Source organism: Carassius gibelio, chromosome A11 (genome assembly GCF_023724105.1).
Source record: "Carassius gibelio isolate Cgi1373 ecotype wild population from Czech Republic chromosome A11, carGib1.2-hapl.c, whole genome shotgun sequence".
Classification (NCBI taxonomy): Eukaryota; Metazoa; Chordata; class Actinopteri; order Cypriniformes; family Cyprinidae; genus Carassius; species Carassius gibelio.
This window is the reverse complement of record NC_068381.1, coordinates 5448829-5471616: the sequence shown is the minus strand read 5'-3', so window position 1 is coordinate 5471616 and position 22788 is coordinate 5448829. Positions and strand designations below refer to the sequence as shown.

Below are 22788 nucleotides of genomic sequence, written 5' to 3'. Positions count from 1 at the left end.
TCCAAACTTCTGACTTCAGTCATTCAAGTCATTCTTCTGCAATCAAGTGAAGAGCTGGATCAGTGATCACACCCAGAAGGACTTATTGTGTCTTAAGTCCGGATCTTCTGGACTTTTCTTCTTACAGCACCTAATCTGAATAAGAACCCTTTTTTTGTGTGTTTGTCGACTTGAAGATGCAGACAGAAGGTGCTTGTCTGATGACCCTGAGAGACACAGCAGAGAAGATGGCTTGAGACTGATTGGAAAACTACCAAATCCACAGAAAACGGAACGTTTCCGAGGAACTGTTTTTATCTGTAGTTTTAGTTAAGGCTTGAGGGGATGGCCTCTTTCCCAGAATTCCAGAATGACTCGTCTATCCACGATGACCCTGGTGCAAGGGTGCCCCTGCCCTGGGCAGGATTCATCACTCTGTCTCTCCTCATGGCCGTGTTCTCCATCACAGCTGTCGTGTTGAACACTACAGTGATAGTCGTTACCCTTCGGCACAAACAGCTGCGGCAGCCGCTGAATTTTGCCCTGGTCAACCTTGCCGTTGCCGACTTGGGCATCACGTTAACAGGAAGTGTGCCATCTGTGGTGACCAATGCAGTGGGCTACTACATTACAGGACGGGTCGGATGTGTACTGGAGGGATTTTGTGTTGCATTATTTGGTAAGTTTGTTCTGGGTTCATTCCAACCCAAATAATGACTTAGGACTGTATGTAAACTGCACCTCTGCTTGGCTTCCAGACACTGAAAAAAAAGAAAAAAGATTGAAAACATTCATATTCAAATGTTCAAATTCATATTCCTGATTTAGTCAGATCATTAGTGCTGGCTAAGGCAAGGATGACCCTGTTGTACTTACAAGGTGATTATTGAGGGTTTTGTTGCAATGTATGTTTTTGTAAATATTCACTTCATCAGCAATTTTTTGTTTTGTTTTATGTGTTCTAAAACAGTCTTTTACTACATAAACAGCTCCAAACAAATCAATGTGTAGGGCCTGATTCAGACTGAATCACGAACCGATTTAACGTTTTGCAAACCAGCTTGCTTGACCACCTGACACAAAAGGTTTCAACCTTACCTTGCGATCTTCTTGAATGATTCATTAAGAGATCCGATTCATAAAATTAATTTGATTGTGAATCGGACTGCACTGATTACACTGTAGTTAATTCTTTATCTCTTTATTTATTTTTGATTCAATAAAAAGAAGAGTAATGTGATTGTGATTTTTTTTTTTATTATTCACTAAAAAGAGCCTGCTCAAAAATTTGTGAATATATCAGTCTGTTGTTATCTAGAAAAAATAAATAAATTATATATATATATATATATATATATATATATATATATATATATATATATATATATATATATATATATATATATATATATATAATCCAAAGTATTCTTTCTGTTTACCCTTAAAATAAGAGTAGAGTGAACTCTGACTTAACTCTGCACAGGTATAACAGCGCTGTGCACAGTGGCTCTGATTGCTGTGGAACGGCTGTTCGTAGTGTGCAAGCCTCTGGGTACCATCACATTCCAGACCAAGCACGCCGCTGGAGGACTGGCGTTCTCCTGGCTCTGGTCTCTGATCTGGAATACGCCGCCTCTCTTTGGCTGGGGGAGCTACCAGCTGGAGGGAGTCGGCACATCCTGCGGACCCGACTGGCAGAGTCGAGATCTCAGAAATGTGTCTTACATCATCTGTTACTTCTCACTCTGTTTTGCTGTGCCATTCGTCATCATTGTGGTGTCATATTCATGGCTGCTCTACACGCTAAGACAAGTAGGACATTGTTTTGGTTTACTTTCTTGTTTTTAGCTTATGTTTCTGAGCCATTGAAATGTAGTTGCAGTGGTGGGCATTAATGAAGCATTACTTAGGCCTACCTGTAATTTATCAGAGAGGGCCTATTGGTGTAGCACTTAATTTTACAGTCCTGTTTCTCATACACATACTATATGTACTTGTATGTTAGTATGTACTTATTATAGTAATTACAGTAACTAGGTGCTTACCCTGAACCTACCCCTAAACCTAACCCTACACCATGTACACTGTAATTACCTTATAATACCAGTACTTTCTTAGGTAAGTACACATACTGTAAAATAAGTTGCAACCAGCCTATTTTTATTTTGGCAAATGTTTACTTTTACTTTAACACATTCTTAATCATAATATTGTATTTTTTTTATCCTGTTACATTTCATAAAAACATATCATTCGTCCCTTGTGAGAAGCATGATTTGAATAAAAAATGTTAAAGGAATGGTTCATCCAAAAATGTAAATTTGCTAAAAATGTACTCACCCTTAATTATGCCATTCAAGGTGTAGCCTAGATGAGTTTGTTTCTTCATCAGAACAGATTTGGAGTAATGTAACATTAAATCACTTGCTCAGCATTTGATAATAATAATAATAATAATAATAATAATAATTCTTTACATTTATATAGCGCTTTTCTAGACACTCAAAGCGCTTTACATAGACAGGGGGTATCTCCTCATCCACCATCTGCAGTGAATGGGTGCCGTCAGAATGAGAGTCAAACGGCTGATAAAAACATCCACACGACTCCAGTCCGTCAATTAATGTCTTGTGAAGTGGAAAGCTGAATGTCTGTAGGAAACAAATACATCAAGACATAATTTTAATTTGAAAACCATTGCTTCTGGATAAAATGTAAGTGTTCTATACATAATATCAGCTGTTTTTGACTCTCATTGTTGTGGCACCCATTCACTGCAGAGAATCCATTAGTGAATAAGTGATGCCATGCTAAATTTCTCTAAATTTGTTCTGATAAAGAAACAAAAAATTTGGGGTGAACTGTTCCTTTAAGGTATTTTGCCTTACATGTAACATCGGTGTATTGTATTTTGATACTATTGTTGCCACATATTTACACAAAATTACTTTTTCTTCATTTAAAACAAAAAACAAAAACAACGTTATACTGTAGTCAGCACACTTATCAGCAATTAGATTTTTTATTATTAGTATGAATAGTATTGTATTATTGTATTGATAGTGTATAACAAGTTTTAGTAATAAAATGTCTGCTTATTTGTCTGCTATAAAACTCGCTTGTATAATTAATAAACATGGTTAAAAAAAAAATCATGTTTAAAAGTGATAAAAAGTGAAAGTGACGTGACATACAGCCAAGTATGGTGACCCATACTCAGAATTGGTGCTCTGCATTTAACCCACCCAAAGTGCACACACACACACACACCGTGAACACAAACCCGGAGCAATGAAAGAATATTTCCGCTGACAGGTAGCTAAGGTCGGTGGCTGTGTAGCTGCGAGGGCGGAGTCTAAGGTGGCGTGGATGGTGGTGATGATGGTGTTGGCGTTCCTCGTCAGCTGGCTGCCGTATGCTGCTCTGGCTCTAATGGTCGTCTTCAACCCTGATGTCCAGTTACCTGTGCTGGTGAAGGTGGTACCCATATACATGGCCAAGAGCAGCACTGTTTACAACCCCCTGATCTACATATACATGAACAAACAGGTGAGTGAAACAAGCAATGATTCATGTGGATCAGTATGATTTGCCTAGTCTAACAGAATAAACATCAAGCCTGAATTGACATCACAAAAAAAAAAAAAAAATGATAAGAAAAAATATGAGATGGGAGGAAAAATTATAATAGTTTCTCGAGGAGCACAAAATTCGAAATGGAGAAGCATTACAATTTTTCCTCCAATCTCTTTTTTTTTTCCATTACTAAGTCCCTTTAGTGTCTAATGTAGAATAAATTAATACAATGCAGTAAAGGTTGGCTGTTTGAGGATGATGACCTTTGTTTCTAGTTCCAGAAGTTTGCAGTACTACTTCTGATGTGTGGAAGGGACCCTTGGCCTTCAGAGGACGATGCTTCTGAAGCTCAGACTGTTGTGTCACCAATGAATAACAAAATCAGCCCAGACTGACTTCATATTTCACTACGGTCATGTTAGAGCATCATAAATCTGCTTTTCTGCTAAAAGTGAGATGGTCTGATGGATATGCTGATGCTATGTCTTTCATGTATGTGTTTCCTATTGAAGTTGAGTTGATATGTGGCTTGTCGTTTTTTTAAGGCTAATAGCATTTCATTCACATCACATCTGGGATTCACTACTTGCTAAAGCTATTCAGAACCACTTGGTGTTTGGGAGAGGAAGATTTTCATTCTAGACACCATGTGATGAGAAAAATGTTTATATTGTACCTTCCTGAATGAAAGATGTATTTTTTTATTTATTTTTTTTGGTCATTGTTTTTTCCCAGACAAATTTTCCCAGCTCTTAGTTTTGTCAAATTTTAAGTTGTATACCAACTTCATACTGTACTATACTTCTAGTGCATTAAATTGATCAAAAGTGACAGTAGAGACACCAAATTTGGTGTTTCTTCAGCAAATCTGCATAGTAGAATTAATTCTGAAGAGTCAGACAAATGAATGCTGAAAATTTAGCTCTGCATCCCAGGAATAAATTACATTTCACAATATATTTAAACAGAAAGCAGTTATTTCAAATTGTAATAATATTTCACAACATTGAAGGTTTTACTGTATATTTGGTCAATTAAATGCAGTTTTGGTGAGCATTGGAGACTTTAAATGCTATATCATCTGATCCCAGAGCCCCAGATGAATCTTGCAATATAATCAGATTAAACCTTTCATATTTCCTTCCAATTAAAGATGCCTTGACCTACTGATCTACTGAGAAACTTGTTCATTAGCTATTATTAATGTCTTTCTGTGGCTACAGAAGTGTTATCATATTATCATGTTCTGAATTGCAGTTCCATGTTCTTGTACAAAGAAGTGACACAGTTGTTTGTTTATCCATAAGTTTATTCTGTATTAATCATTAGAAAATAAAATTTCAGTATTGATTCAAATCAAGTCCAGGCCAAAATAAATAGAAAAAAAAAAAAAAAAAAAAGGTATCAATACAAAACCTAGAGGGATATTATAAGTCATCTGCTACGAAGAAAACCCCTTTTTATTTTTCTTCATGAAATAGAAACCATAACAGAGCAAAGATAAAGACTTTCAAATGGAGAACATCACCACGCATCGTTCCATTACTTCTGTACATATGTTACACTAGAAACTTATGTTTCCTTACAGCATTAATAAGAAAAAGTATAATAGTAGTAGCAACAACTCTAGATGTAAATGTGATAATCAACAGATGTGGCTCTGAAAACTTGTATAATACTTTTTTCAAGGTTTTTTTTTTTTTTTTTTTTGTCAACAAATCAACGTTAACGATACAGAGGAGTGCACCTTTTTTTCCTTCCTTCTTTTTGTCCCAGCACTGAAAGGTGAAATGTAAATGACAAATATATTATCACTAAACTGTACGCACAGTCACAGAAAAAAGTACAAAATTCGCCCATCTTGATACACAAAATATGAATAGAAAACAGGGGAAAACAAATTGCACATTACAGTAATTTGTGCAAAGACGAACAGCAATGTGCTAATAGTAAAATCCCATTGGTATATTAAGAAACCAAATTTTATTCTTTCTTTTCAGGAGTCCCTGACACGAGGTAAAAGTTAAGTCTTTAGTTTTTTTTTTTTTTTTTTGAAAAAGTTTTTTCTTTTGTTTATTATATAAATAATGCATATTTTATTGTCCTTACCAGTAATTGCTACGAATAGTACAATGTGCCAAGAATGTGCATTGGTCCGTTTACAAGATATAAGTATAATTGACATGAAGACCAGAACACAACATCTTTTTTTTTTCTTTTTTTTTTTCTCGCACGGATCATTTCAGAGAGCCCTTTCAGATGTGCACACGCAGTGTTTCATGACAGTATTCGGTTGACTGAAAAGCACAGTACTCTTCCAAAACACAAGAGATCAATAACACTCAAGCACAAGAATTTCAACCAGCCCCACGTTTCCCTTTATTTAAACTGTACTGAAGCTTTACACTTCAAGGCAGTGGTCTTTGCAGTCCAACTTTTATTTTTTTTGCCCATTACTTTGTCAAAAATGTCAAAAGGTCAATTGAATTGAGTACCTTGTTGAGGCCTAAGGATGGATTTACAACACTTTATAGGCAAAAAAAACCAATACACAACAAAAAGGACGCTTCAAATGTTGATATGTTTCCCCTGCACTAAAAGAGGTATTTCCAGAAGCCAGAGCTGAAGTGAGAGGTGAAAAGAAAGAACAAACGAAAGAGTAAAATAAAAAAAATAAAAGGGGGGGGGGGCAGTATTGCTTAACTAGTTTCTTGTCCTGCTTAAAGGGATAGTGCACCCAAAAATGAAAATTGTGTCATTATTTGCTCACCCTTAACTTTCAAATGCAAATTCTTACTACTTCTTAATGAACTGTCCAAGTGTTTTGTTTATTTTTTTACCCAGTACAGTATTTTTATTTCAGGCATTTTATGCCATTTGCTCTGTGCCTGCTCAGAATTCTGTGTAAACACGTAATGCAGCATAAAAACCAGAGTGGATTAAGCCTGCTCTGTCCTACCTCAAGCATAAGTATTAAAGCATACAGTCGTATTTGTATCTGTGTAAATGCATTCATTCTAACTCTAAGTTGCAATGTACAGTTAGCATGTGTTTACTATTACATGACATTAATGCATCTGGAAGATGCTTTTAGTCAAAGACTTTCATTGCATTTTTATGTGTAAAATTTTTATCTTATTCTACTGTTTTAAATAGAGGATTGCAATATAATAACTTTTGAGCATGAAAATTATAAAAAATATATTTTTCTATAGATTGCTTTAGTGGCCCACTTTATGTTTTATGTTGGTTCTAGAATAATTTGTCCCCCCATAAAGATTCCTTTAAAGTTTCATTAAAGCATTATAATCCACGAATCAAATCAACCAGCTGAGGTTGCACATTACAAACCTTTATTCAAAGAAAAAGTATTCCATGAAACACTGCAAAAGACAATTGAATTAAAAACAATGGAGAAATACATATATAACTATTGACTAGTCTGTTATATCTATAGAAACTGTATGTGAGTTTCTTGCAAAATATGCATATATATATATATATATATCTCGACAGCATAGTGTATCGATTATGGATTATCGATTAACAACCTTATGGCTCAGGACTGTCGTTAAAGATTTATAAGTTATCATTAAAAATCTATTTCCCTATGGAGAAAATGAATGAGTTTTTACTTCCAGAACACAACATTTTCAGTTGAGAACAAAACAATTTGAAGGTGAGTGAATAAAGACAGGATTTTCATTTTTGCCTGAACTGTTTCCTTTAAGGATTCATGATGTGAACATGCACTTCAAGCAACCCAAAACTCCCCCACCATCACATTTCACCATCATAATTATCATCATTATAAAACTTAAGGAAGATTTCAGTATTCAAAACACCTAAATACATTAGTGGAAATGATTTGCTAATCTGAAACCCTTGCAGTAGTGGGTTATTCCTAGATCAGCCAGTGGCAGCAGGCTTTTCAAAGTGGCAGCATGTTCCTAGTGAGGGTCTTATAGTTTAATTGCAGACTAATAAAGCAGCATTGTTAATGCAAAAAGCATTTACCATTGCACCTTCCAGTGCACCACCCCAGCACAAAATATGCACAAAACACGAACCCTTAAAACGAGATGTCCTATTCAACAGACTCGTTCAATATACACACACACAAGAGTGCGATTAAGACATGATTCTGTAAGCCCTACTAAAATCCTCTTAAAGGGGGTCAGCGCTCATGACCCATACTACATGCCGTCAATTTGAAAAGAACACTACGTCGGTTCCGCTTATGAAAATGGACATTGAGAAAACAACTTGCATATCTTGTGCGGGTGTGTCACACACTCAACTTCATAGAAAATTGGCTTTTTTTTTGTTCTATGGTTTTCACAAACAAGTAAGAATGCATATGAGAAAAGAATAAAGGCAAAGTATTTAATAATAAAGTACAGTACCTATTAAAATAACACCGAATTTAGTCTTTTTTTGAAATGCAATAACATCAATTAGGATTAATATTGCTGCTTTTCTTTTTTTTTTTGTACAGTACACAATTACAAAATATATGTCTCTTTACAAAGTTTTCTTTACCTTTATATATTACAAGTCATTTACAGCATATTATGAAATATCAAACAGGCTATCCTAAATTAAAAAAATAACCTGTCTGCTAGTGCATTCAACACAAATGCTGAAATCCTCTCAAAATCCATCAAGCTGCATGATATCCTTATTGTAAACCAGTGTTGTAGAATTAGCGTTTGTTCTCTAAAATATGCACTTTGCCTTAAACGGTACTAAAATACGGGGCGCGTCGAAACTAAAGCCTTTGTTGAGGGATATGCCGTACTTAGCTTGCATTGAGCTTGCAACGTGCTTGATATGCAAAACCCTTAATAAAGTGACTGAGGTAATGACATTCGTTTGATTGTCATCACCGTGGAAACAGCCTGCCACCCCCCACCCCGGGTACCTCCCCTCACTGCTCATTGGTCCATTTCCTGCAGTGACGGTACAAGCAGCCAATTAAAGTTTACCTCCAGAGTTCTAAGCTCCTCCCTGGTGCCATGACTGCCAAATTCCTGTGTGAGCAGGAAGTGAGCAAGCGGCAGCAATGCGTCCGTTCTTCTGGTGCCTGTCTGCTCTGCTGTAAAGGCACTTCTTTAGGTAGTAAGCCAGTAAATATACTATATTTCGATTTGTTTGTTTTGCTGATCAGTTTCTGAGGAACAGCAGTAGCCGCTTATCAAGTGCTATAAAGTGGTAATGCATATCATTTCATCTGCCAGGTCCTCCTCATACTGCGGTCGGGGTTCGAGTTCTGGTTCCTCGTCACTGTAGCTAGCGGAGACATCTTGCAGCTCGTAGTCTCTGTGGCTCATTATAGGAAAGACAGCGACGCCGTTGACACCCTGCGTAATGCCCCCGTTCAGTAGATGGCTGGCGGCGCTCTCCATTTCGTCGATGGTCATCTCGCACGCATCTGCGATCTCGTGCTTCGTGGCGGCCACAAACTTTGGATCCTTGGCATATCGACCCAGTCCTTCTGATATCAAGACCTGCTCAAGAAAAGAGGAGAAAATTGTTTGGTTCTGTCAACATAATAATCTAATTCGGTCTTCAATGACATACTGTCACTGTCTGAAGAAAATATTTTATCTGGAAACTAGAAACTTTTTTAATAAGATGTACTAGACATTTTTTGCATTTGAATCTACTTTGCTACAATGCCTGTAAAATAAGTAAATAAGTAAGTAAGCAAATATTTAGCTCTTATTACTACACTCTTTATTTTGGTAAATACTATTTCATTTGTCATGTTTTGCACAATTTTGCTACCGTGACTTCTTTTATTGTATATTATATCATTATTATTATTATTATTATCATTTCAAATTCATGCATTGAAAAAAAGATAGACAGGTAATGTACTCATTTCTGCAATCTTTCATATAAACATTTACATTTTGCCAACTTTCCATGAATTATATTAGTGATTATTAAGAAAATACATCTTTTATGTTTATTATATATATATATATATATATATATATATATATATATATATATATATATATATATATATATATATATCCTGATAATCGTCAACAGAATTGTCAACAAAATATGCAGCCCTAGTTCAAATGCAAAAAAACATAAGTTACTAATACTAATTAGTAAGATACAAATTTTCACAATTTTTGATTGCGTAGATCTTGTAAATGGAAATAGGAGGTCTCAGACTCACTGCCTCCACCAGGCTGGTAGCGCTGCCTCTCTTTTGGTGGTACTGGGTTCTATACTCGGGTGGGACCTGCAGGTGAACGGGTGAGTAGTTCCTCTGGTACTCGGGGTCGTCTGTATACCACGAGCTTTTCCTGATGGATGAGTGACTGCTGTGGGCGCTGTCCCTCAGAGGACGGTCCACGCGGATAAGCGGTGTGTAGTACGGCGTCCGGTCTTTACTTGCAGGAGTGGGAGGAGGTGATGCCCATGATCTAGTAGATTGAGTCGGTGAAAGCCTGTGAGCCCTGCTGGAGTCGAGACCCGCTACTGCCATCACCTGGACCAACAAGTGTGGGGACAAAAGAAATCTTTTGTTTTAATACACAGTATTAGTATATATATACAGGATATAATACTATGCTGAAATATAGGGTCGTAATAAAAAATTATATTATTTCATTAGTTGATATCAGTGAATTTCTTGCATACTATTTTATATTCTCTTTTATGCATAAAATATTATCTATAAATGTTAACAAATGAAATTAAAACACTGTCATGAAAATTATGTACATGAACGTACATAAAGTATATTTTTTTCTAATATATAGAAATGTATTAGTCAATTATATTTAATATTGGTTATTTTAACATAATAAATGCATATATTATAAATGATATTTGTAAATATATTTAAAGTTTAATATATATATATATATATATATATATATATATATATATATATATAAATACACACACACACACACACATTTTTTTAATTAAATAGAAAATAAAAAAATATATTATTTTAATAAATATTGTTTCATAATTTTTTGGTAACACTTTAGTATAGGGTCCAATTCACACTATTAACTACTTGCTTATTAGCATGTCTATTATTAACATATTGGCTGTTTATTAGTGCTTATAAAGTACATATAATGCATGACATCTATAATCCTACCCAATTCCCTAAACTTAACAACTACCTTATAAACTATTAATAAGCAGCAAATAAGGGGTTAATTGAGGCAAATGTCATAGTTAATGGTTAGTTAATAGTGAGAATTGGACCCTAAAATAAAGTGTGACCAATTTTTTTTATTAGTATATTTAATTTAATATTTAAAATATACTTTAAAATATATTATAAATTACCTGGTGTTGCATGAGATGTAATGGAAGAGCAGTACGCTGGTGAGGAAGATCATCCTGACTGCTCTGTCTGCGCAGACACTCGAAATTAAACGATGGTCTCCGATTACCTGTAAACGAGGGTTATTAATATCTGAACAAAACGAAACCATAAAACAGAGGGTCTATTTCTACATTTAAAGAAAGGAACCCTGAGACTTGCCTTGCGGTGTTGGAGGAAGCAGTCTTCTCTTTGGTGACCTATGTGAATCATGATAAAGGGGCTGCTCGTCATCCTCATAGCAGCTGTCAGGATGATGGTAACCCCGTGGTGTCTCGTACTCCTGGTCACTGTTGGGGTACCTGCAGGAAGTATACAGCAATTACCCTTGAATTAATTTCTGTCAATTTGTTTTACTTGAAATGGGCTACAATAGTGCTACCTGTCACCCGACAGCATGCTGTCATCTTCGTAAAACTCATCTCCACTGTAGTACTCTCCAGTGTAATGATCTTCTTCGTACTCCTCTTCGCGGCGTATAGTGGGTCGCCTTCTGTCATTGTCCTGCGATCTGCATGAAGGTCAGGAGGTCAGTGAGAGGCTGTTAAATTGTGGTCAAAACGTCAGTGAATAACCATGCACTACCATGCAGTACTACCCTGTACGGCTCCAGAGTGCAGTGATGTGGATAGACCTCATTAGAAGACAAGCAACATTTATCAAGACAGCTGTCAGAAGTGGCATAGCCTTTGAAGCTTCTGCACATAGTCTTTACTAAATAGCTCTACAGTCTTTAAAAAATCAAGTCTCAGCTTAAAGATATTCTAGTTGAAAATTCCCTTGCATTGAGTCTAGACTTCTTTAGTGACTGTAAAGCATAGACCTTACAGTAAATACTTTAAATGACATAAACAAAAATGAAGCTGTGAAAGAAATAGTCTGTACTATGTTATACTGAGAAAAAAGTTGCATGCAGCAAGCCCCTCCTCTTTCCCTTCATCACCCAATCACAACACACAGAGACTCAAAGACGCATCCTGATTTGTCAATGCTTTACTAGATGTTCCTATAAACTCTGTCCGGTTTTGTAGTCAATCTCTCTCTCTCTGTGTGTGTGTGTGTATAAGGCCCTGTTCCAAATAGCACTCTCAGTCCTTTGCAGACATGTTAAGTCAACTTAAAGCACCATATGGGAAAGGGCCGAGGTGGAAATCGCAACGCTTTTACCCACCGAACACAGTTGTGCTTATCAATCACTGTCTTTTTCTCCACAAGCATTAGTACCTGCTATATGAACATATAATACCTAATGTAACATACCTAATATACGTCTCATAGTAGCGCCTTCTGTTCCAGAGAGCAGAGAGATGGTTAAGAGAAAGCATTTCGGTTAGGAAGGAAAGAGAGAAAGGTGGAGAAAAGCAGTGGAATAGGGCAAGGGAATGGATGGACACATATATCATACAGTATATACATGATATATACAGCATTTCTATATATGTGAGGCTGTTTTGCTTTAATAAAGCCGGACTGAAAAACACCACATGGCCCACCCTCATGTGTTTTTGCTCATGTGGTTTGACAAGCACCAAAAACATGAAAAGTTTGGCTTCACTTTTTGAAGTTGGTAAAAACCGACCATGGACACTCTGAATATAAATGTGATTCATTTTGAAGTCAGTCTCCCAAAACCTGTGCCACCATAAGCCCAAAGTCCTTGGGTCAATCTGACAAGGTAAAAGTTTTTGCAAATCACACAAATGTTGTCTAATCTTAGCTAAATTTGGCTCAGATGACCATATCAAGCCTCATTAATCTTGTCAATGTTTTTGAAATCCTTCACCCAGAAATGGCCTCTTTTAAGTGAAGAGAAGCGAGGTAAGTCTTTATCTTGGGATCAATATCAATGTTGCCAATATTACTTGTTTATCTTGTTAAAACTTCCCAATAATGTCAAACAGACCTGTGTCTGCACCAAATGTGTAAAGCAACTCACTCTCATGGAAATTTGTAACTATTTTATGCTTTTGGGAACTATTTTACTCTGTTGTACAATCTGCTTAAATCCCTTCATACCAATTTTTTTTTTAAAGATATAAATGTCCATTTAAAAAACGATATAAATTCAAATGGAGTCGGCACCTCATGATATAGTTATGTATTCTTATAAGATTGGTTTGTGAAAACACCTTGAAGAAAACATGGTATCACCAAGGTCAGATAATGAACCAGCGTATAGTAGGTGAGAGGAGGACAATGTGTGAGACAAGGGCTAAATGGTTTGATTCAAAGGTGGATAAATGCCAAAAAAGAAAGTAATTTAAATCTAATGATCTAGAGGTATGGTCACATTAGCAACATTTTGGCCAAATTTTGAGTTCAATCAGTTGTCTATAGTCAATAGTATAGTAATGTATGAAGCCTAGCTCTAACAGGAGACACAGTAAAATAAATTTCCACTGCTAATTTGCAGGACCAGCGTTCAACACCTATTGCAATAAAAATGTCTGGATTTCGCCAGTGAAAATTGGTAAATGTGACCTCACCTTAAAGCTGATGATAATGTGGATCAATAATAATCTAAAACCATAAGTGCAAATGAATGCAGAGTTTAAAAAGTCACTGCTAAAGAAGACAGATGCTTAAGAAGTTCCTTAGACCTTGTTTTTCATCATTCCTAAAGCAATTCTAATCAATCAAATGGAATGAAGGAATTGGTTTAAGAAGTCGGGGACATTCGTGAGATTACACCGTAATCTGCTAGCATTATCAAATCATTGAATAAATAGAAATACATATTTTAAAATAATAAGAGCAAGATTCTGGATGAACAAAAAATGAATTCACCTTTGACCATGTGGGGTCCTGGGCTTGTCATATTCTCCATAGTACGATCCCGGGTAACCGTTAGCAGGCATATGCTCATAGTAACGATTGTGTCCTCCGTTGGGTAGACTTGACACATTGGCGTTGTTGAGGTTGATGTTGGTAGACTTGGGCGACTTGTTGTAGGAGTTGTGATGATGATGATGGTGGTGGTGGTGGCGATGATGGTTTTGCTGCGCCATAATGTTGGCACGACCCAGGCGCCCCACAGGCTGCTCCATGTGGGCATAATGTGGGGGCGGCTGTACCTGCAGGGGGCGCTGTGTGGCGTTTGTCTGATGGCCGGAGCTTCTTCGGGTATCACCATTTACATGGTTAATGTGGTTGCCAAAGAGTCCCCCATTCCGCTGTGAAGAAATACTTGTGTTTGTAAATTTATAGAAATACACAATGGACTTTAGTCAGGGTCGACACCATATTTAAGTTTACACAAATTAAATAAGGCGTAAAGGCCTGTTCACACCAAGAACTATAAAGATGACTATTATCCACACCAACAGACAATAACGTTCTGTTTATTATAACTGTGTACTGCAATTTTGCCGCAAGATGCTTTAAATGCAGATTCGAAAGTGGATTCTAGTTGGCTGTCAATGGTTTTATTCCTCAATATTGTTATCATTATAGCCATAATGTGGACTTCTCCGTGAGTTTAAATTTTATCGTACTTGGTGTGAACGGCCCTTAAGAGACAGACATACAGGCAGCAGTGGTAATACTGTCCTTTAGCTGGTGCAACAAATACAAAATACCCTTTTGCTTTCAAAAAACTCAAAAAATTTATCCCGCACAACCTTTGCGAAGCATTAAATATGGCATCTATGACCATTTATCCAATGCCAAGTCACCTGATCACCATTTTTAATGATCTCATGGGAAAAAGAAGTTGAAAAGGAGGTAAAATGGCGTATGGTGTGAGTGAATTTCATGAACTGATTAAATCTGAACTGAATCTGAAATCAAGAGAAATGTAGATAACAGTGGATTACACTGGTTTAGATATGCTACGCTAAGGCTAACGTTATTACTACAAACCTCCAATACAGATGCACCTATTGCCTAATCTTCAATAAAGTATCTAATGTCAGCCTTTTAGATTGTCAGCTTGGTGAATTTATCCTAATTCAAGGTCTTAATCTAAGTGTGTACGACCTTCAGGGATGGCGAACAATTTATCGCAACTCCCTTAAGGTATCGGTATCATTAAAAACAGCTTTTTATTTGTACGAGGCAGTTAAAGTAAGACAATAAGGTACAAATCGATTTTAAAAGAAGAAAGGGGTCATAAAAGGTGAGTAATTTACCCTATAAATTTCTTCGTCCTCCTCTGGCATAAAGTCTACTAGCTCATCATCCTGCAGGTCACATGATATCGCACGGCGGATTTCTGGCCCAATGTCATGCAGCGTACGAAGGCCAGCCTGTAACCGTGATGACAAGATAGCTAAGGAACTGCTCTTCAATGGAAAACCCTTGAACAGCAGCGACATATTGAATGGACCCTCACACACACATGCCACCAGGGGGCAGTATACGAGACACATTGACACAAACAGGCTTGACGAAGACAGTTCCAGACAGGACAAATTCATGAAAGATGACAACAATCACAGTAGACAAAGAGGAAAAACATACGAAAGCACTTCCTTAATTATAGACTCCTACTAATACTCTTTTACTCTTTTATGAGATTCTGGCCTTTACTGTGACTTTCTAAAAAAAAAAAAAAAATAGCCACATATGCTATTTAGAAATTTGAAACGTCTAAAACATTTCAAAATTGTGAAACATTTCTTTGGTTGGCTACACTCTAAAACACACTAAAAACCTCTAAACAAAGATTATGTTCGCAGAGAAATCAAACACAGTGGTGTTTGATTTATGAGGATGGAGACCAACAAAACGTCTTAAAACAATAATAAATGAATTAGAACTCTGAAGTGATGGCAAACAAATACAAACACTTGTACCACATGTATAACAGACAGAAATACATTTACAGATCACCATTATCACATTGTAGGGATCCATATTCAATCTAAAAAACACATTAGTGCATCCAGAAACAGAGAGATACAGTTGAGCTAAAGAAAGTCTCATGCAAAGGAAATACAGATTATTTAGTTTTTTTATTTATTATTATTCAGGGTGTTTGCACTGGCAGTGATTTATGTTTGACTAATACATAACATGAAAATGCACACTTGAACAAAATTTAAAATGACCAAATTACAGCAATTACAGTATGTATGCACATGCCATTTAGGAGCATGTGTAATGTATAATAATAAAAAAGACTAAAAAAAAAACAAAATATTTTATTTATTTATGTGTCATGACTTTAGAGAACTGTAAACATAAGCTCGCAAATCCAAATTCAACAACATTATGACATTAAAATAACATACAACTTATTAATACACTCTAAAGAATCAACCAATTTCAATCTTCAAGTACGTTTTGCTTACCTGCAGGGCGACGGCGGTGTTGTTCTGTGCTGGGTGAACGCCCACCAGGCCTTCCTCTTTGCGTTTCTTGAATTTCCTAAAGTAGTCCTGTATCAGGAAAGTGGCATAGAACTTCCCCACCGTTACCTCATCATCTGAGTGAACAGACCACACACACGGCTTCGCTGTCAGCAAAAGAAGCTTCAATGCACGCATACACACCTCTGCGGTGACGCACGGTAAGAGACAGAAACTGACGCTAAGAGATGCTTTGTGTTATTCTAACTGCCTACTCATTGAGAGAAAAACAGCTTTGTGAATTAAATGTTACTAAACCCTATAGAATTATCTGGATTTCTACACAAATGGCTCCTAAAATATGACCTATGTCTACATTATAAACACAGATGGTCTTAAAGGATACTCCACCCCAAAATGAAAATGTTGTCATTAATCACTTAACATAGACTAACCATGTTCCGTACACAACAATGTTTCGTACAGGTGACGTTTTAGCGCCGACTGCAGAATAATTCATTACAGGTCGTACATAAACTATATATCTGTGTCATCCTTATGTTTCTCTCTTTCACCGCCGATCTAAACAGAGACCAATCCGTTGTTTCAGTAAGATTTGAGTTAGTTTGCTAGGTGCGCTCACCACGCTTGAAAATGGACGAAATACTTCAAAACTTCAGCTTTGGAGGAAAGACAGCTAGCGAAAAGTGTACAGAACATGGTTAGTCTACGTTACCCCCCATGTCCTTCCAAACCCATAAAAGCTCAGTTCGTCTTTGGAACACAATTTAAGATATTTTGGATGAAAACCTGGAGGCTTGAGACAGTCCCATAGACTGCCAAGTAAATAACAGTATCAAGGTCCATTAAAAGTATGAAAAGTCATCATCAGAATACTCCGGGAACACTTTTTGTAAGCGAAGAAAACAAAAATAATGACTTTATTCAATAATTCCTTTGTCAACGCTCTCCTCTGTATATGCACCACAAGGATGTGCTGTTTCTACGTGTATTTAGCTTTGATTTGAAATAAAACAGCGCATCCTTGTGGCGCGGAGGACATAGAAGAGAGTACGCAGCACGGTCATATGGAGTGACAGAGAGGAGACCGTTGACAAAGGAATTATTGAATAAAGTCGTTATTTTTGTTTTCTTTGCTAACAAAAAGTGTTTGCGTTGCTTCATATAACACATATTGCACATCTGACGGCAGATGGAGTATTCTGACAACGACTTTTCATACCTTTTATGGACCTTGATACTGTTATTTAATTGGCAGTCTATGGGACAGTCTCAATCCTCCAGGTTTTCATCCAAAATATCTTAAATTGTGTTCTGAAGACAAACTGAGCTTTAAAGGGTTTGGAACAACATGGGGGTAAGTGATTAATGACAAAGTTTTCATTTTGGGGTGGAGTAACCCTTTAACTAGCAAACACCACATACATGAGCAAAATATGCTGCACATCACATAACACCAGCGTGTTTTGCTGTTTTAGTCACTTTGAACACATACACTACACTAGGCTGTATTTATCTGATAAAAATACAATAAAAACAGTAATATTGTGAAATAATAATAATAATAAAAAAAATGTTAAAAAATGTAAATGTTAAATAAAAGTTTTTTTTTTTAAATAAAAATCTTACTGACCAGCAAATTTTGAATGAAATGTGTATATTTAAATAATTATAAATTAATAAATTATATACATGTATAATACGCAAAACTTTAATTTCAAATGTTTTTTTTTTTTTTTTTTAAATAACACAACCAAGCCATTCATGCTAGAAATATAGGTAATTTCAACTAATAACTGTTAGGTTTACAATCTTTTATTTAAATGAAGTATTGTAAAATAATCTAATCAAAATAATCTAATTCTAAGACAAATAAATATGAAAATATTAATATAATTTAAGCTGCTAGTTGTGTTTGGGAACACAGTAGCTGGATTCTAGCTGGTTTAAGCTAGTAATTTGCTGGATATTAGCTGGTAGACCACCTTGGGACAGCAACAAACCAGCTAGCCAAACAGCTAATGACCAACTTGGACCAACTAGAAACCTGCTACCTTGTTCAAAAATATAGATACCAGCTTAAATTAAAGAATATTTCATATTCACGGTTTAGCACCCATCTAATTTGAATGACCAGACATCTGAAAACATATTAGTATAAGTATATTAGCATTAGCACAGCAACTATGAAAGCGATTACTGAAAGTGAAAAAAAAATCTAATCCTAAATGCATAAGTTCTACTGGGGACATGCAAGCAAGCAGCACTGAGCAATATGTATTAGCACATTAGCGTTGTATTTCTGTGGGTACATCTGTGCATGTCTAATATACTGCTTTTACGTATGCTTTTATACATCTATGTGTATATAAAGTGTTCATCTGCATGTTGTCATCATGTGTGTGTAAGTGTGTGCATGAGAATCATTCTGAAGCAGGGGTCTGTCACTTTTTTTAAACAAGCACATTGGGGACAGATCAGGAAAGAAGAGGCAACATTAGTTCCATGCCACCACCCTAAAACAGAATTGCTTCAGAATATTCTGAAGATTTGAACTTTTACATGAACAGAAAGACAGTTAATGTGGAACGGAAGCTGCGGAAAAGCTCAAGCAGATACAGGACAGAGCAACAGTGTAGAAAAGAGAAAAACAGAGAGACAATTTTAGAAGGACACATCATGCCTGTGTTGCCATGCAAGCCCAAAGCTCAAAACACACACACATAAACACACACACGCACCTTCTCCAAATCCTCCCATATACTCTCACACACACACAACCACACACACATACACACACACACATATCATTGAGGTTCCACTGTGGACGCAGTGTGGTACCGAGCAGGAGAGGAGAGCATTCGTGACACATACGGAACAGAACAAACATTGCAAACATTGAGACCTGACCAGGAGAAACTAAGAGTAAAACAGCAGGAAAAAGCTAGTGCAACAGCTCATGTGTGTGAAAGAGTGTGTGCATGACACAAATGTACAATATGTCTGCATATGCTACTAAACGGTGTTCTAAAAATAATAATTTTGTTCTTTATCTAAATGGCTGATTTAGGTGCGAGGTGTCTATGCGCTGTTGTGAATGCGTATTCCCATTAGCGGCGACAATCTCTGAGATTTATAACTGACCACCAGCAGGGGGCACCACTTGATCCAGAAGTTTCATGCTTGTTCTTTTCCAGATCTTCTTAATCACAGCTCTGAGCTCTTCATTCGCCTGCTCTAGGTTACCTGGGTTAAAACACATACATGTTATCAACACAAATGCAAATGTAGTTTCTACTCACTACCGTCAACTAGGGCTGAACATTATAGGTCGAAAATACGATTTTCTATCTTTTGATGGCTATAGCTACAAATTTGCTCTTTGCAAATTACAATATTACAATGTTTATCATAAAATACAGTAAAATCTCTTCAACAGTCTTAGTTTTTACAAAAAAAAATGCAAAAGAGAATACCATTTAATGATATTATACTTACATATACCCATATACACTACTGTTCAAAAGGGGTCAATGAGAATTTCTTTAAATAAATAATTAAAAGCAAGGATGCATGATCAAAAGACATTTACATGACAACTTCTGAAATATTTCTGTTTCCAATAAGTGCTGTTCTTTTGAACTTTTGATTCACCAAATACTATTGAAAACTGTTTCCACAAAAATATTAAGCAGCACAACTGCACTGTTTTCAACAACAATAACAATAAGAAACACCAAATCAGCATATTAAATGATTTCTGAAGGATCGTGTGACACTGAAGACTGGAGTAATGATGCAGATAGATTACTATTAATTAATATTATTAATAAATTACATTTTAAAATAGGCAAATAGAAAATAGTTAAATATTTCACAGTTTTACTGTTTCATTGTATTTTTGATTGAATAAATCCAGCCTTGGTGAGAATAAAAAAAAATATTTACTTAAAACCCTATACTTTTGAATGGTAGTGTAACAACACAGAATACCTACACGATATTTATATTTCACTAAGACATCTTAAAACACTCAAAATGTCAAATGAGATTTGTTAATGATGCAAATGAACTGTTTCGAACAGATTGATTTAAAAAAGATGGTTAAAGCAAACCAATACTAGCAGTTTGTATGCAAAGAATACAAATACCTTCTGTTTTGATCTTCAGCGCAGTTCTAACAAGAGCAAAGAGTGTTGCATTAAACATGACAGTGCCGTCACTGTTCAGAGGCATGTTCATAGCCACCAGCCTCTGGAACAGAGAAACACAGACAAACAGAAAGAGATAGAGAGGACGGGTTGAGTGTGTGTGCTAATATTCAAACACATCGTTCGTAAATCTGTGTGTCTTACCTTGCAGGCGACTCTATGAGGACAGAGTTTCCCGAAACCAAGTGGCGGCTGAATACGGCGCAGCAACGTCACTACATCAAGATGTTTTATTCTGCCTCTGCAATAAAGTACGAGAGAAACACTGACTGAAAACATTGTCAGGCCAACTTCTGCTCTGCTCATCTTAGTCCTTCCTACAGTTACATTCAGAAACATTAAAAGACACTAAATATTTCTATCTAATATTCGGACACTAAATAATGATATAAATAATGATTTGACTGCACTGACACTATCAGACTATTGTTGTTTTTTTAGAGCACACTTCTTCTTACAGCAGAATTTGAATAAGTCTCATTTTTTAAAAAGTGTGCATCATTTATTCTGTTATTTACCTGTTTATGACACTGAAGCTGCTTTGAAACATTGTTTTCTATGAAAAGTGCTACAGTACATAAATAGATGACTCATTTGCGCATCCTTACTTGGCCTCTGGATCATACTCTGACCAAATCCTCTTGAACTCATCGAGATGATGTGGCCCCAGAATCGACCAATCACGGGTCAGATAGTCAAAGTTGTCCATGATGACAGCCACAAACAGGTTAATGATCTTAAAGATAAAGACATTATTGAATTTGAGTCACATGTACAACATTTGAGAACAACCGTAAAAAAACAAACAAAATTAATTATTTTGGTGGTTCAAAATTACAAATCTGTTCAAAATAAAGAGATCAAATAAATGCTAATTTATTTTGTTGGAGGTTGAAAGGTGGATAGGTAACATAAATAATGTAATTCTAGTAAATATTATTAGAATAAATCAATAGGAGGTCTCTATTATCTAATTAGTGTTTGTGTGTGTGTGTGTGTGTGTGTGTGTACCAGAAAGGCGCAGAGCATGTAGAAGGTGATGAAGTAGACAATAGCAAAGCTGCTCCCGCAGGTCATCTCTTCTCCTGGATTATAGTCCGACTCGGGGTCACACAGCTTCCCTGGCATACACGCCAACATGATCTCCTGCCAGGCTTCACCAGTTGCACACCTTCACCCAAACAATAAAAAAATCTGAATTCTAATGCGATAAAGCAGACAATATTTTACATTAAGACAAAGTGGTAACATAAAAATGGCAGAAAGAATAAAAGACAAATGCAAAAACGTCTTTGTAAAGGTTTAAAACCTTGGCACTTTTGGCTTTAACATCTTCGCTGTGCCATTCACTGACCTGAAGAGCAGAAGCACAGCCTGAGGGAAGGTTTGAAAGTTGTTGTTCCTGTTGATTTGTGTGTGGTCCACCATGGCAACTTTCCCAAACATCTGAAAGATGGTAAACTAAGTTAGGCTGTGCAGCATTGAAAGGCAAAGTGTGTGATTTTTGCACCACGTGTCACCAAGTAAACATAATGTGGGTGACTTGCATTTTAGTCAAGATATCAATTACACTCACTTGAATGCTATTTAGCAAAATTCTAAATTCTTCAATCATAGATAAGACTACCATAAAAACTTAAAAAGCATTCTAAATGACAGTAAAATCAATACAATAAATAATTGTTTTCGGATTGCATTTTACACATTTTTTTGGTTTTTTGGTTTACTGTGGTTGCCATTGATATTTAAAAAATGATAATAAAAGCTTTAAATTTTGCTGTATTTTGCAAAAATATTTCTCAAAAAATATAACAAAATAGTTTTAAATAGCACTCTTAAAAATCTGTTCTGAAGATGCATTTCTCACAATTCATGTCATGCAAAAAAAATACTACTTAGTATGAAACTAACCTGCATGCCAATGACAGCATAGATGAAGAAGAGCATGGCTATCAACAAAGCGACATACGGCAGGGCCTGAAAAAAGACCATAAAATATATATTACTGCAGTTTTTACAGTATTTGTTTATAGCACTAAGCTTTAAATTTCATAAAATAAAATAAAATAAAATGTGCTATGGTCAAATGAACCAAAAAAGACACTCTATAGATAAAATACAACAATAGAAAGGATAAAAAAAAAAAAACTTTCTAATAAAATGCATAACTGTTCATTCACATGGGTGAATGTTCCATGAATGCGATTGGCTAGTGCCTGTGGTAGAATATTTCCATAGGCCATCTAATTGGCTAATGTTTCGGCTGGTGCTTGAAAAGTTGATAGTTTTTCAACTTGTGCCACAAGCAACGCCAGTGATGTGAGGCAGCGGACCCACA

The 22788-nt window shown here is 36.0% G+C and overlaps 2 protein-coding genes across 5 annotated transcripts in view; one reads left to right on the top strand and one right to left on the bottom strand.

Annotated features, from left to right (window-relative positions):
- Positions 1-221: 221 nt before the first annotated feature.
- LOC128022122 (parapinopsin-like) lies at positions 222-4955 on the top strand. Its single transcript, XM_052609390.1, has 4 exons — positions 222-658; positions 1463-1791; positions 3295-3528; positions 3831-4955. The coding sequence occupies exons 1-4, from the start codon at positions 325-327 to the stop codon at positions 3948-3950; spliced, it is 1017 nt and encodes a 338-aa protein (XP_052465350.1). The 5' UTR covers positions 222-324; the 3' UTR covers positions 3951-4955.
- Positions 4956-4997: 42 nt separating this feature from the next.
- LOC128022121 (voltage-dependent L-type calcium channel subunit alpha-1D-like) overlaps positions 4998-22788 on the bottom strand; it is an 83796-nt gene continuing 66005 nt past the window's right edge. For 3 of the 4 annotated variants that reach the window (XM_052609385.1, XM_052609386.1, XM_052609387.1), the window contains 16 exons: positions 22362-22427; positions 21805-21896; positions 21462-21621; positions 21059-21186; positions 20595-20691; positions 20391-20493; positions 19384-19485; positions 16222-16355; positions 15058-15174; positions 13715-14100; positions 12188-12214; positions 11310-11438; positions 11090-11229; positions 10891-10997; positions 9755-10069; positions 4998-9065 (listed from right to left, as the gene is read on the bottom strand). In XM_052609385.1, coding sequence (XP_052465345.1) covers positions 8760-9065; positions 9755-10069; positions 10891-10997; positions 11090-11229; positions 11310-11438; positions 12188-12214; positions 13715-14100; positions 15058-15174; positions 16222-16355; positions 19384-19485; positions 20391-20493; positions 20595-20691; positions 21059-21186; positions 21462-21621; positions 21805-21896; positions 22362-22427 — 2409 coding nt within the window. In that variant the 3' untranslated portion in view covers positions 4998-8759. The remainder of the gene's footprint in view (positions 9066-9754; positions 10070-10890; positions 10998-11089; positions 11230-11309; positions 11439-12187; positions 12215-13714; positions 14101-15057; positions 15175-16221; positions 16356-19383; positions 19486-20390; positions 20494-20594; positions 20692-21058; positions 21187-21461; positions 21622-21804; positions 21897-22361; positions 22428-22788) is intronic. The other variant, XM_052609389.1, reaches the window with a different exon arrangement.

What these genes read in the sequence shown, in the direction of transcription:
- LOC128022122 (XM_052609390.1), top strand. Translation starts at nt 325, where the DNA reads ATGGCCTCTTTCCCAGAATTCCAGAATGACTCGTCTATCCACGATGAC. An exon ending in TGCTCTACACGCTAAGACAA is followed by an intron (nt 1,792 to 3,294) that starts GTAGGACATTGT and finishes TTCCGCTGACAG; the next exon opens with GTAGCTAAGGTCGGTGGCTG. An exon ending in ACATATACATGAACAAACAG is followed by an intron (nt 3,529 to 3,830) that starts GTGAGTGAAACA and finishes CTTTGTTTCTAG; the next exon opens with TTCCAGAAGTTTGCAGTACT.